Consider the following 12,110-nt stretch of genomic DNA (forward strand, 5'->3'; position numbering starts at 1 on the left):
TGCTGTTAATAAATTTCACATCACATGCCGGTGATAATAAACCTGATTCTGAATCTTGTCTAACCAGGGTTTTATAAAGCTGCATCATTATAACCTCTCTAGTATTGAGCACAATCCCCCAACTGAAGGCCAACACACAATCAATTGTCTTCTTAACCATCCTACAACTTGAGGGATCTATGGACGTGGAGCACAAGTTTCTGTCGGGATGGTCAGAGACAGTGCTACCTCCCAGGACAGTCAGGAATGCTGTGAAGCCCTGGACTTACATTGTTGACGTTGGTGAACGCCGCATTGGTACCACCGAACAAGCTGCCTCCAGTGCCGAACGCAGTCCCAGTGCTGGTATTAGTGCTGCTTCCGAAGATCCCTCCTGACTGAGAGACCTGAGGAGTTGCAAATAAACTCTGGAAAACAGATGGTTAGGGTCAGAGCTCAGACAAGTGCGAAGTGAATTCATAAAGCACGTTCACAACTATAAATATCGTAACGCACTGAAGAGCAGACATTCCAATGCTGGAAACTGCAACTTTCTTTTTTTTTTTTGCACACAGCAGACATTTATTCATTGTATATTTATATTTGAAGATCCAGCATGGAACAGGCTCTTTGAGCTGGGCTGCCCAGCAACCAATTTTAACCATAGCCTAATTACCGGACAATTTAAAATGACCAATTAACGGGCTAACCATTAGCTGTGGGAGGAAGCCCAGACACTCACAGGAGGAGCATACAAACTTGCTTACAGAGAACGTCAGAACTGAACTCCAAACTCAGGCACCCCTGGCTGTAATAGCGTCATGCTAACATGTACACTACTGTAGCACCCAACTAGCAATGTAATAAGCACCTTATTTGTTGGGTTGAAAGCCAAGGAAGAACTAATTTTTTCAAACATAGACATCTGAATAAACCAAGTCCCCATCCGGAATTGGTTTACTATTGTCACATGTACCAAGATACAGTGAAGCACATGAATACCATTTGTACAGATCAATCCATTACACAGTGCACTGAGGTAGAAAAAGATAAAACTGTAACAAAGTGGAATAAACAACAGAGAAGCGCAGTGCAGGTAAACAATAAGGTGAAAGACTCGTTATAGTAGGCAACTGCTCTGCACAAGACCGCAATAAAATGCAGATGGCTGTGGACACAGCTCAGCTCATCACAGAAACCATTCTTCCCTACAAGGACTGACTACACTTCCCACTGGCTCAGTAAGCCAGCCAGCTTAATCAAAGACTCTACCCACCCTGGACATTCTCCCTTCTTCCTTCTCCCATCGGGCAAAAGATACAAAAGCCTGAAAGCACGTACACCAAGCTCTAGGACAGCTTCTACTTCACTGTTATAACACTATGCAATGGTTTCCTTGATCTATAAAATAAACTCTTGATCTCATGAACCTCAGTATGATCCTGCACCTGATTGTGTACCTGCACTGCACTTTATTCTACAGTTTTTATTGCTTCAGTCTGTTCTACCTCAATGCACTGTGTAATGATTTGATCTGTATAAGTTCAAGTTATTGTCATCTGTACACATACACAACTGAACAAAACACTTCTCCGGAGCACGATGCACCCACAAAACACACATCACATCAAACCAAATATTACCATAAATAAGTTAATAAAATACAATTCGAAATGCATGTCGTGTGCAGCACAGGTAAACATTAAACAGCTCGCTGTCCTAGTGACGAGACCTCAGTGGTGGCAGGATATTCAATAGTCTCACAGCCTGAGGGAAGAAGCTGTTAGCTAGTCTGGCAAACCTAGTCCTGATGATCCATACCTCCCTCCTGATGGTAGTGGGTCAAAGATTGTGCGATGGGTTGTGGGGATCCTCAACGGTGCCTCAGGCCCTTCATGTACAAGGTTGTCACTGTATCTTGTGCTTGCACTGTACAATAGACAACAGTAAACCAAACCCAGAAGGGGGCTTGGTTCAGCAGTTCATCTACTGCACCTCTCATATCATGGTGTCCCTCAAGACCTCCCTAGAAAAGGGCCAAATAGCCTAATTGTGCTCCTAATCGTATGGTCTTCTTGAAACCGGAACGCCTGGGAGTAACACACGCACACGCGGTCACGGAGAGAACATGTGAAATGCACACACAGGCAGCGTCAGAGGCCGGGACTGACCCCGGGTGGTTGACGTTGTGTGGCAGCAGCTGTACTAGATGTGGAAGTATGTTGCCCAGGACATTGTTGCCTCCAACAAGGAGCCAGTTACCCTTGATCTTCAATGGAATACGCTTTGTTCCCAACATCCTGAAAGTCACTACTAATCTGAAAGGCAACAGGCACAGCCACAGAAATATGGGGGGCTAGACGCTGTAAGCCCTGTATCGAGACATTTACTCTCGACACCCCAAAGACTCTTCACATACTAAAGAATACATCAGGAGCTTGAAAGACAACTTGTTTGGTGTGGACAAACAAGGTGCAATGGCCTGTTACTGTGCTGAATAACAGGCAGCATACTGGTTAGTGTAACGCCATTCCAGCACCAACAATCACCCATTGGGGATCAATTCGGAGTTTGCATGTTTCTCCCCATAATTGTGTAGGTTTCCTCTGGGTATCCTGGTTTCCTCCCATATTCCAGGTTAGGGGTAGCAAGTTGTGGGCACGCTACGTTGGTGCTAGAAGCATGGCGACACTCGTAGGCTGGCCACAGCACATCCTCAGACTGTGTTGATCGTCGATGCAAACAACGCACTTCTGTTTTGATGTATACATGACAAATAAATACTCTGCCATGAACAGTCCCAAGCCTGGCTGCCAGAGGAGGAGGGTTGGCCATGGGGTTTGTAACTCCATTCTGTAAAACCTCAGAGCTCTAAAGACCCCATTCCTGGGAGAGGAAGGATAGACCAAGACAGGCTACACCTGGGAAACTGGCCCAGGACAGAGAACTCTGGTGAGCTGCCAGCAGCAGCCTATGTTCCAGTAGGAGTAATGGGCTTAGATGGTGACCAAGTTAATTTTTATCTTTATGATTCTAACAATGGGCCTGTATACGATAACTCTCCCAGCATCCAGCAGTGAGACTGTTTCCCTCTTTGTTTTACTCCATCATTACCTACAGCAAGAAATCACAAGTTTCCCAAGTTGAACTCACAGACAGTTAGAACCAACAGTTCTCCTGAAAGTCTTACCATGCTGCTGGTGTTGGGTTGCCCCAGTGTGTTAGCTGCGCCGAACCCGAAGCCAGTGCTCTGCGTGGTGGTGGCGAGTCCGAAGGGCTTGGTGCCGAAGAGGCTGCTGCTGGGCTGTGGCTGTCCGAAGAGGCCTCCAGTAGATGCACCAAAAGCACCAGCAGCTGGAAGACAGATATCCAAACGTCAGCAGAGAGCAGTAACGGCACAAAGACTGCGTCAAGGGGCAACAGCCATACTAAACTATCCTTCCAGCCCCAAACCTGTCACACAAAATAAGATCAGGACCTACCTGTAACCCTACACCATGCACACATGCTTGCATCTTTTCCTTTTTGCTCTTTTTGAATGACTTGTTTAATTTTGAATATATATTTCTTAATGTAATTTATAGATTATTATTTATATATTGCACTGCACTGTTGCCGCAAAACAAAAAATTCCACGACCTATACCGGTCTCTGCCATTCCTTTGGATTCATCGGCTGCATGGAGAGGGGTGGTCTGTTGCATTGGCAACAGCTTGCTCTCTATATGGTACTGCTCTGGCTTGCGCATCGTGTAGATACAAGAGCATCTTCCTAAGTTAAAAACACAAGGAAGTCTGCAGATGCTGGAGATCCAGAGGAGTACACACAAAATGCTGGAGGAATTCAGCAGGTCAGGCAACATCTATGAACATTTATTCATCTCCCACAGATGCTGCCTGATCTGCTGAGTTCCTCCAGCCTTTTGTGTGTACTGCTCCTCCAAAAGTAAACCTGATAATGATTTCTTTTACTCCTAACAATAACTTGACCTCCAATTTAAAATTAAGCAGCAATTGCTGCTTGGATAATTACTGTTTGGGACAGCATGGAAGCTTAGTGGTTAGTGTAGTGCTATTACATCACCAGTGTCCCTGGTTCAGTTCTGATTTTTGTGACAATCTACAGTTGTTCAAACTTTTTGGAACACAAAATTGAACTTAAGGTCCAAATAAGTTGGCAGATGCATAGCCGCTCAATCAAGTCAAAGATATGCTTCGCCAAGGGTAGATGATACATGCTGTAGACCCTGTTAAAACCCTTCCTGTAGCTTCAGGATATTCTCAATAGGGCAGAGTCACATGTTCAGAGGAAAGGCAGATGAGAATAAGACTTAATTGGCTATATGCAGGTGTCAGTAAGAGTACCTGAAAAACAAAACTGGTTTAAAGGCCAAAACTTCTCAGAATAATTTGTCAGTTTATGCACACTTTAATTATAGGATCTTCTTTCAAATCTAAAAAAGTTGGGGCACAGTAGCCTAGTGGTTAGCATGACGCTATTACAGCCCAGCAATGGAATTTGGAGTTCAACTCCAGCGCCCTCTGTAAGAAGTTTGTACATTCCTTCCTACAGTCCAAGGGCATACTGGTTAGTTGGTTAATTGATGATTGTAAATTATCCTGTGATTAGGCTAGAGTTAAATTGGTGGGCTGCTGGGCAGCACAGCTTGCTGTCCGGAAGGGCCTGTTCTGTGCTGTATCACAAATACATTTCCTTAAAAAACCGATACAAGCTCTAAAATGACCTTTAGTTCAGAATTTTATTTAGAAGGTGGCAAGGTTCAATTGCTAGATCTGGCATGGCTACTTCTGCACTGAAGTACTAGGTATTACTGAGTACTGGGTCAAGTCATTGTGTATATTTTAAGTGGATGTTGATAGGTTCCAGATTAGTCAAGGAAAAGGTTGCGGAGGGAATGCAGGAGAATGGGTTCAATGGGATAGTATATCAGCCGTGGTGGAATGGCAGAGCAGGCTCGATGGATGGTCCTATGCCTCAAGACAAAGGGGGGAGCACTGAACAGAAAAAACTACACCCACCAGGGTGGTTACCATCTGACCCAGGGATCCACCGTCTTGTCTTCAGCTTATTAGACAACAGTACAGATCTGGTTGAGGCCAACCCTTTTGGTTTATAATTAATAGCAATAGAATATAGCTACAACCACTCTTAAAGGTGCCGTGTGAGCAGTGGTTTGCTTAACGCTTTACAGCGCCAGCGACTCTAACCGCTGTCTTCAAGGAGCTTCTACTTTCACCCTCTGGCTGCATGGGCTTCCTCTGCCTGCCCCGGTTTCCTCCCACATACAGGTTTTATTTATTTACAGATACAGCACAGAACAGGCCCTTCCTGCCCAACAAGCCAATTAACCTACTAACTAGTAGGTCTTTGGACTGTGGGAGGAAACCGGTGGAAAGCCACTCAGTCTGTCCTGAGACTCAGCTGTGGGGATCAAACACTGATCAATGATCCCTGGCACCATCAAGCAATTTCAGTCACCACTTTGCTAGTGTGCTGCCCCTTGGTGGTATACTGCTCTCTTAAAAAAACTAGAAAATGAAAATTGAAGTGACTGGTGTGGTCTACATCCACGATCAGCCCCACATCAAGTGGCTGACCACTAAATAGCTGCTGGGGGGGACAAGCAAACAAAAGCCACGAAGATTTCAAAAGCTCTGAATAGTGCAGGGAATTTCCTATTACTCAATTTAATTGCTTTTTTCATAAAGTGGTTACATCACAGGAAGCCCATGTTCCCACCAGCTCTCCAGTCTCAGACTAATTCTCTCCCTAAAGCCTTGTAGATAGAGTCCTTGTGCAGGATTCCCTTAAGATTAACTTGCAGGTTAAGTCCGTGGTGAGGAAGGCAAATGCAATATTAGCATTCATTTTGAGAAAACCAGAATATAGGAGCAAGTGAGTGATGCTGAAGCTTTGTAAGACGCTGGTCAGACCACACCTGTGAGCAGTTTTGGCCCCTTATCTAAGAAAGGAAATGCTCGCATTGGAGAGGGTCCAGAGGAGGTTCACAAGAATAATTCTGGGAATTAAAGGGTTAACATATAAGGAACGTTTGATGACTCTGGGCCTGTACTCGCTGGAGTTTTGAAGAAAGAAAGGGGATCTCATTGAAACCTATCAAATATTTAAAGGCTTAAGTGGATGTGGAGAGGATGTTTCCTACAGTGGGAAACTCTTGGACTGGAGAACACAGCCACCAAGAGCATCCCTTTAGAACAGAGATGAAAAGTAATTTCTTTAGCTGGAGGGTGGTGAATCTGTGGAATTCACTGCCACAGATGGCTCCCAAGGCCAAATCATTGGGTATATTTAAAGCAGAGGTTGATAGGTTCCTGATTAGTAAGGTCAAATGTTACAGAGAGAAGCAGAAGAATGGAGTTGAGATAATAAACCAGCAGATGGAATGGTGCAGCGTACACGACAGGCCGACAGTTAATTGCAAACTAACCATTTCACTCCAATAGCTCTTGCTCCCTCCCTCACGCTCCTCTCACTGTGAAGGACCCTTCCCCTGACAGTCAGTGAACTCACTTGCTCCGAAGCTCGTTTTGTTCTGACCGAAGTTGAATCCTCCGGTGGGGTTGGCTGGCGTGGCTCCAAACAGCCCAGTTCCAGTACTGGATGTAGCAGTGGACGCGCCAAAGAGTCCACCCCCACCCCCCAGCGGGGCCTGTGGTCCTTTCCGGCCGGCAGTGTAATCTTCCAGTCGTAGCTCCTGGGGAAGGCAAAAGTCATGAGGAATTAGTGTCCATACCCAATAGCGCTGGCCGGGGTCGACTATGGATCTTGTATCCTAGTTGGCTGCACACATAAGCCAGGGCAGTGCACAGTGGAGAGCAAGCTGTTATCCATGCAGCAGGCTCCCCAGGTCTATGTGTGGAAGTTGTGGTAAGGCAAGGGTTAAAGACAACACCCAAGCAAGGCTGGGGCAGTAGTAGTCAACACTTCTGATGCGATGGGCTGGGGTGACTGTGACGGTGTAGTCAAGTCCAACCAGTGACACTGTCCTAGAAAGGTCTTCCTAAACCACAGCATCTAGTTACATTATAGGGGATGCCGGAGACAGATGAAAGGAAGGATGTGAAACACATGCAACAACTAAGGGACAATTGCTTTGCTAACTTCAAAATACCATCAGCGGTCATCTTGAAGTTTTGATCAAATTTTAACACCTCTACTGTGAATGGCAACTGATCCTGCAAATAAGGAATTCGCCAAATTTACAAATGGTCAATATTCATAATTGATAAGCCATAGCTGTTTTCTGTCCCGGCTCAGAATAGCACAGGTGAAAGCGGTCCATGCAGTATTTCTTGTGCACAAGTTTTGCAAAAAGTATATTTGAGTGGTAAGGGTACGAATGCACATGTGCTGGGCCCAGTTATTTTACTTATTTTATTACTGGTGATGAACGCAAAGGAACGGCAGAGACCGATACACTTTGGCGTCAACAGTATCACAGCAGTGAACTCAAGGCAGGAGTGCCTTAGGGACTCCAGCTCTGAACATTACCCCCCTCAGGATTTACTCCTGAAGCCTTCCCTGCGAGTGGGTACAGCTGCAAGGCAGCGGAGGTTTGAGATCAGAGTTTTCCTTCTCCTAGATGAACCACGGCTAATGAGCCCCATCTGCCCGAATACAGAGCAGTGCACACATCCAGTGGGCAACATCAATCCCATGCCAACTTCCTTTCTTTTTAAATCTTTTTATTGAATTAGTACACAAAAGGTAAACCATGTAGAAACTAATACACTGGTGCCATATAAATTTGCAGAAGATATTAATACCCAAAAAAACTAGTACAAACAGTGCAGTTTTGACATAAAATAACAAGGTAATATAATAGTATACTAATTTTCCATACATATCAATAAAGAGAAGAAAAAACCCCCCAAAAAACCCACCGTGCAACTAATCTAAAAAGCAAAGCAAAGGGCTAACTAGGTATCAAGTAGACTTAAACAACTTAAAACAATCACGTCCTCAAACCCAACCTCCAATAAAAACAGTTAAAAAGCATAAAGGGAATGTAAATATGGCCAAAGAGAAAAAAAAATTACATTAAATGAAAATATTGAATAAAAGATCTCCAGGTCTGTTCAAATTTAACTGGTATCACAAAGATTTCTTCTGATTTTCTGCAAATTTAAACATAATATCGTCTGAGAAAACCAAAAGAACGTAGTTGGGGCATTAATCTCCTTCCAATGTTGTAAAATACATCTTTTCGCCATTAAAGTAAGAAATGCAATCATTCTACGGGCTGAAGGGGAAAGATTACTGGAAATTTTAGGTAATCCAAAGATAGCAGTAATAGGATGGGGAGAAATATCAGTATTCAATACCTTTGAGATAATATTAAAAATGTCTTTCCAAAAAGTTTCCAAAGTAGGACAGGACCAAAACATATGAGTTAAGGAAGCTATCCATGCCAACCTTCAAACCTCTCAGCTGCATGGAAGCCCAAAGTCAATGGGCCAGGGAGAGGCCATAAACAGCAACTCTCCCCTGACCAGAGTCTGCGCTCACCTCGAGAGACTTGGTCTCGTACTCCTTCATGGCTGTGATACAGTGATGTTTGGTGCTGATGCTGGTGCTGACGCCAGACTTCACCATCGTGTCGGTGCCTGTTGGAGGCTGCAGATGGACAAAAGGCAAGAGAAATTAAGAGGCTCGTGGCCCGAGAACCTGCACATTGTCGTGAGTACACTAAATCATTCCAAGTTAACTCTTCTTCCAAAAGGAGCCCTCCTCAATGCACCTCAAGTAAGCTTGGAGCGTCACGGTAGCGAAGCAGTTAGCATGACACTACTACAGCTCCGGGTGTCGGAATTCGGAGCTCAATTCCAGCGTTCTCTGTAAGAAAGTTTACATTCTTCTCGTGAGCACATGGGTTTCCTTCCTGTGCTCCAGATTCCTCCCATAGTCCAAAGGCATACCAGTTAGCAAGTTAAATGCTCATCGTAAGTTGCCCTGTGATTTGGCCAGTATTAAACTGGTGGGTCACTGGGCAGCACATCGAACCTGCTCCATCATTCCATAATGGCTGGATTATTATCCCTCTCAACCCCATTCTCCTGCTTTCTCTCTGTAACCTATGGCACCCTTACTAATCAAAACCCCAATGTTAAATATACCCAATGACTTAACTTCCGTAGCCATCTGTGGCAACAAGTTCCACAGATTCACCACCCTCTGGTTAAAGATGTTCCTCATGTGTTCTTAAGGGACATTCCTCTAGTCTGAGGTTGTGTTCTCTAGTCTGAGACTCTCTCACTATAGGAAACATACTCTCCATATCCACTCTCGGCTTTTTGACATTCGATAGGTTTTATTAAGATTCCCCCCTCATTCTTCTAAATTCCAGCGAATACAGGCCCAGAGCCTCATGCATTAGAAACATAGAAAATAGGTGCAGGAGTAGGCCATTCAGCCCTTCGAGCCTGCACCGCCATTTATTATGATCATGGCTGATCATCCAACTCAGAACCCCGCCCCAGCCTTCCCTCCATACCCCCTGACCCCTGTAGCCACAAGGGCCATATCTAACTCCCTCTTAAACATAGCCAATGAACTGGCCTCAACAGTTTCCTGTGGCAGAGAATTCCACAGATTCACCACTCTCTGTGTGAAGAGCTTTTTCCCAATCTCGGTCCTAAAAGGCTTCCCCTCTATCCTCAAACTGTGACCCCTCGTTCTGGACTTCCCCAACATCGGGAACAATCTTCCTGCATCTAGCCTGTCCAATCCCTTTAGGATCTTATACGTTTCAATCAGATCCCCCCTCAATCTTCTAAATTCCAACGAGTACAAGCCCAGTTCATCCAGTCTTTCTTCATATGAAAGTCCTGCCATCCCAGGAATCAATCTGGTGAACCTTCTTTGTACTCCCTCTATGGCAAAGATGTCTTTCCTCAGATTAGGGGACCAAAACTGCACACAATACTCCAGGTGTGGTCTCACCAAGGCCTTGTACAACTGCAGTAGTACCTCCCTGCTCCTGTACTCGAATCCTCTTGCTATAAATGCCAGCATACCATTCGCCTTTTTCACCGCCTGCTGCACCTGCATGCCCACTTTCAATGACTGGTGTATAATGACACACAGGTCTCGTTGCACCTCCCCTTTTCCTAATCGGCCACCATTCAGATAATAATCTGTTTTCCTATTTTTGCCACCAAAGTGGATAACTTCACATTTATCCACATTAAATTGCATCTGCCATGAGTTTGCCCACTCACCCAACCTATCCAAGTCACCCTGCATCCTCTTAGCATCCTCCTCACTGCTAACACTGCCACCCAGCTTCGTGTCATCCGCAAACTTGGAGATGCTGCATTTAATTCCCTCATCTAAGTCATTAATATATATTGTAAACAACTGGGGTCCCAGCACTGAGCCTTGCGGTACCCCACTAGTCACCGCCTGCCATTCTGAAAAGGTCCCGTTTATTCCCACTCTTTGCTTCCTGTCTGCTAACCAATTCTCCACCCACACCAATACCTTACCCCCAATACCGTGTGCTTTAAGTTTGCACACTAATCTCCTGTGTGGGACCTTGTCAAAAGCCTTTTGAAAATCCAAATATACCACATCCACTGGTTCTCCCCTATTCACTCTACTAGTTACATCCTCAAAAAATTCTATGAGATTCGTCAGACATGATTTTCCTTTCACAAATCCATGCTGACTTTGTCCGATCATTTCACCGCTTTCCAAATGTGCTGTTATCACATCCTTGATAACTGACTCCAGCAGTTTCCCCACCACCGACGTTAGGCTAACCGGTCTATAATTCTCCGGTTTCTCTCTCCCTCCTTTTTTAAAAAGTGGGGTTACATTAGCCACCCTCCAATCCTCAGGAACTAGTCCAGAATCTAACGAGTTTTGAAAAATTATCACTCATGCATCCACTATTTCTTGGGCTACTTCCTTAAGCACTCTAGGATGCAGACCATCTGGCCCTGGGGATTTATCTGCCTTCAATTTACCTAACACCACTTCCCTACTAACATGTATTTCACTCAGTTCCTCCATCTCACTGGACCCTCTGTCCCTTACTATTTCTGGAAGATTATTTATGTCCTCCTTAGTGAAGACAGAACCAAAGTAATTATTCAATTGGTCTGCCATGTCCTTGCTCCCCATAATCAATTCACCTGTTTCTGTCTGCAGGGGACCTACATTTGTCTTTACCAGTCTTTTCCTTTTTACATATCTATAAAAGCTTTTACAGTCCGTTTTTATGTTCCCTGCCAGTTCTCTCTCATAATCTTTTTTCCCCTTCCTAATTAAGCCCTTTGTCCTCCTCTGCTGAACTCTGAATTTCTCCCAGTCCTCAGGTGAGCCACTTTCTCTGGCTAATTTGTATGCTACTTCTTTGGAATTGATACTATCCCTAATTTCTCTTGTCAGCCACGGGTGCACTACCTTCCTTGATTTATTCTTTTGCCAAACTGGGATGAACAATTGTTGTAGTTCATCCATGCAACCTTTAAATGCTTGCCATTGCATATCCACCGTCAATCCTTTAAGTGTCATTTGCCAGTCTATCTTAGCTAATTCACGTCTCATACCTTCAAAGTTACCCCTCTTTAAATTAACCTGTTTGTTCCCATGATCATTCTACTGAATATCTTCCGAACCCCCTCCAGCCCACAATACTCACATTGAATTTCACGGTTGTTCCAGTAGGTGCCGTGGCATTGAAGGATGCACCTCCAAAAAGGCTCCCTGATGTACCGCCAAAGGGGTTAGAGGACGTGCTTGTGGTCCCAAACAATCCTCCCCCTGTGGTGTTGGTACCGAAGTCTGAAACAGAAATAGCAGGGTCAAAGAGTGGGTGATAAAACACACAAAATGCAGGAGGAACTCAGCAGGCCAGGCAGCATCTATGGAAAAGAGTACAGTTGACATTTTAGGTCAAGACCCTTCAGCGGGACTGGAGAAAAAGATGAGGTGTAGAGTTAAGTTGGGGGGGGGGAAGAGAGAGAAGAGGGAGAGACACAAGGTTATAGGTGAAATGGGGGGGGGGGAGAAAAGATGGAGAGACACAAGCTGATGGGTGAAACCAGGAAGGGGAGGGGTGAAGTAACAAGCTGGGAAGTTGA

The 12,110-nt window shown here is 44.8% G+C and overlaps 1 protein-coding gene across 3 annotated transcripts in view; it reads right to left on the reverse strand.

Moving 5' to 3' along the window:
- The window catches only part of nup98 (nucleoporin 98 and 96 precursor), a 117,768-nt gene that overhangs the window by 69,271 nt on the left and 36,387 nt on the right, over nucleotides 1–12,110 (reverse strand). For all 3 annotated transcript variants that reach the window (XM_063054773.1, XM_063054774.1, XM_063054772.1), the window contains exons 5-9: nucleotides 11,669–11,811; nucleotides 8,530–8,637; nucleotides 6,532–6,715; nucleotides 3,170–3,333; nucleotides 270–407 (exon numbers count right to left, since the gene is read on the reverse strand). In XM_063054773.1, the coding sequence (XP_062910843.1) occupies nucleotides 270–407; nucleotides 3,170–3,333; nucleotides 6,532–6,715; nucleotides 8,530–8,637; nucleotides 11,669–11,811 (737 nt within the window). The remainder of the gene's footprint in view (nucleotides 1–269; nucleotides 408–3,169; nucleotides 3,334–6,531; nucleotides 6,716–8,529; nucleotides 8,638–11,668; nucleotides 11,812–12,110) is intronic.

The sequence above is a fragment of the Mobula hypostoma genome, chromosome 7, assembly GCF_963921235.1.
Source record: "Mobula hypostoma chromosome 7, sMobHyp1.1, whole genome shotgun sequence".
NCBI lineage: Eukaryota > Metazoa > Chordata > Chondrichthyes > Myliobatiformes > Myliobatidae > Mobula > Mobula hypostoma.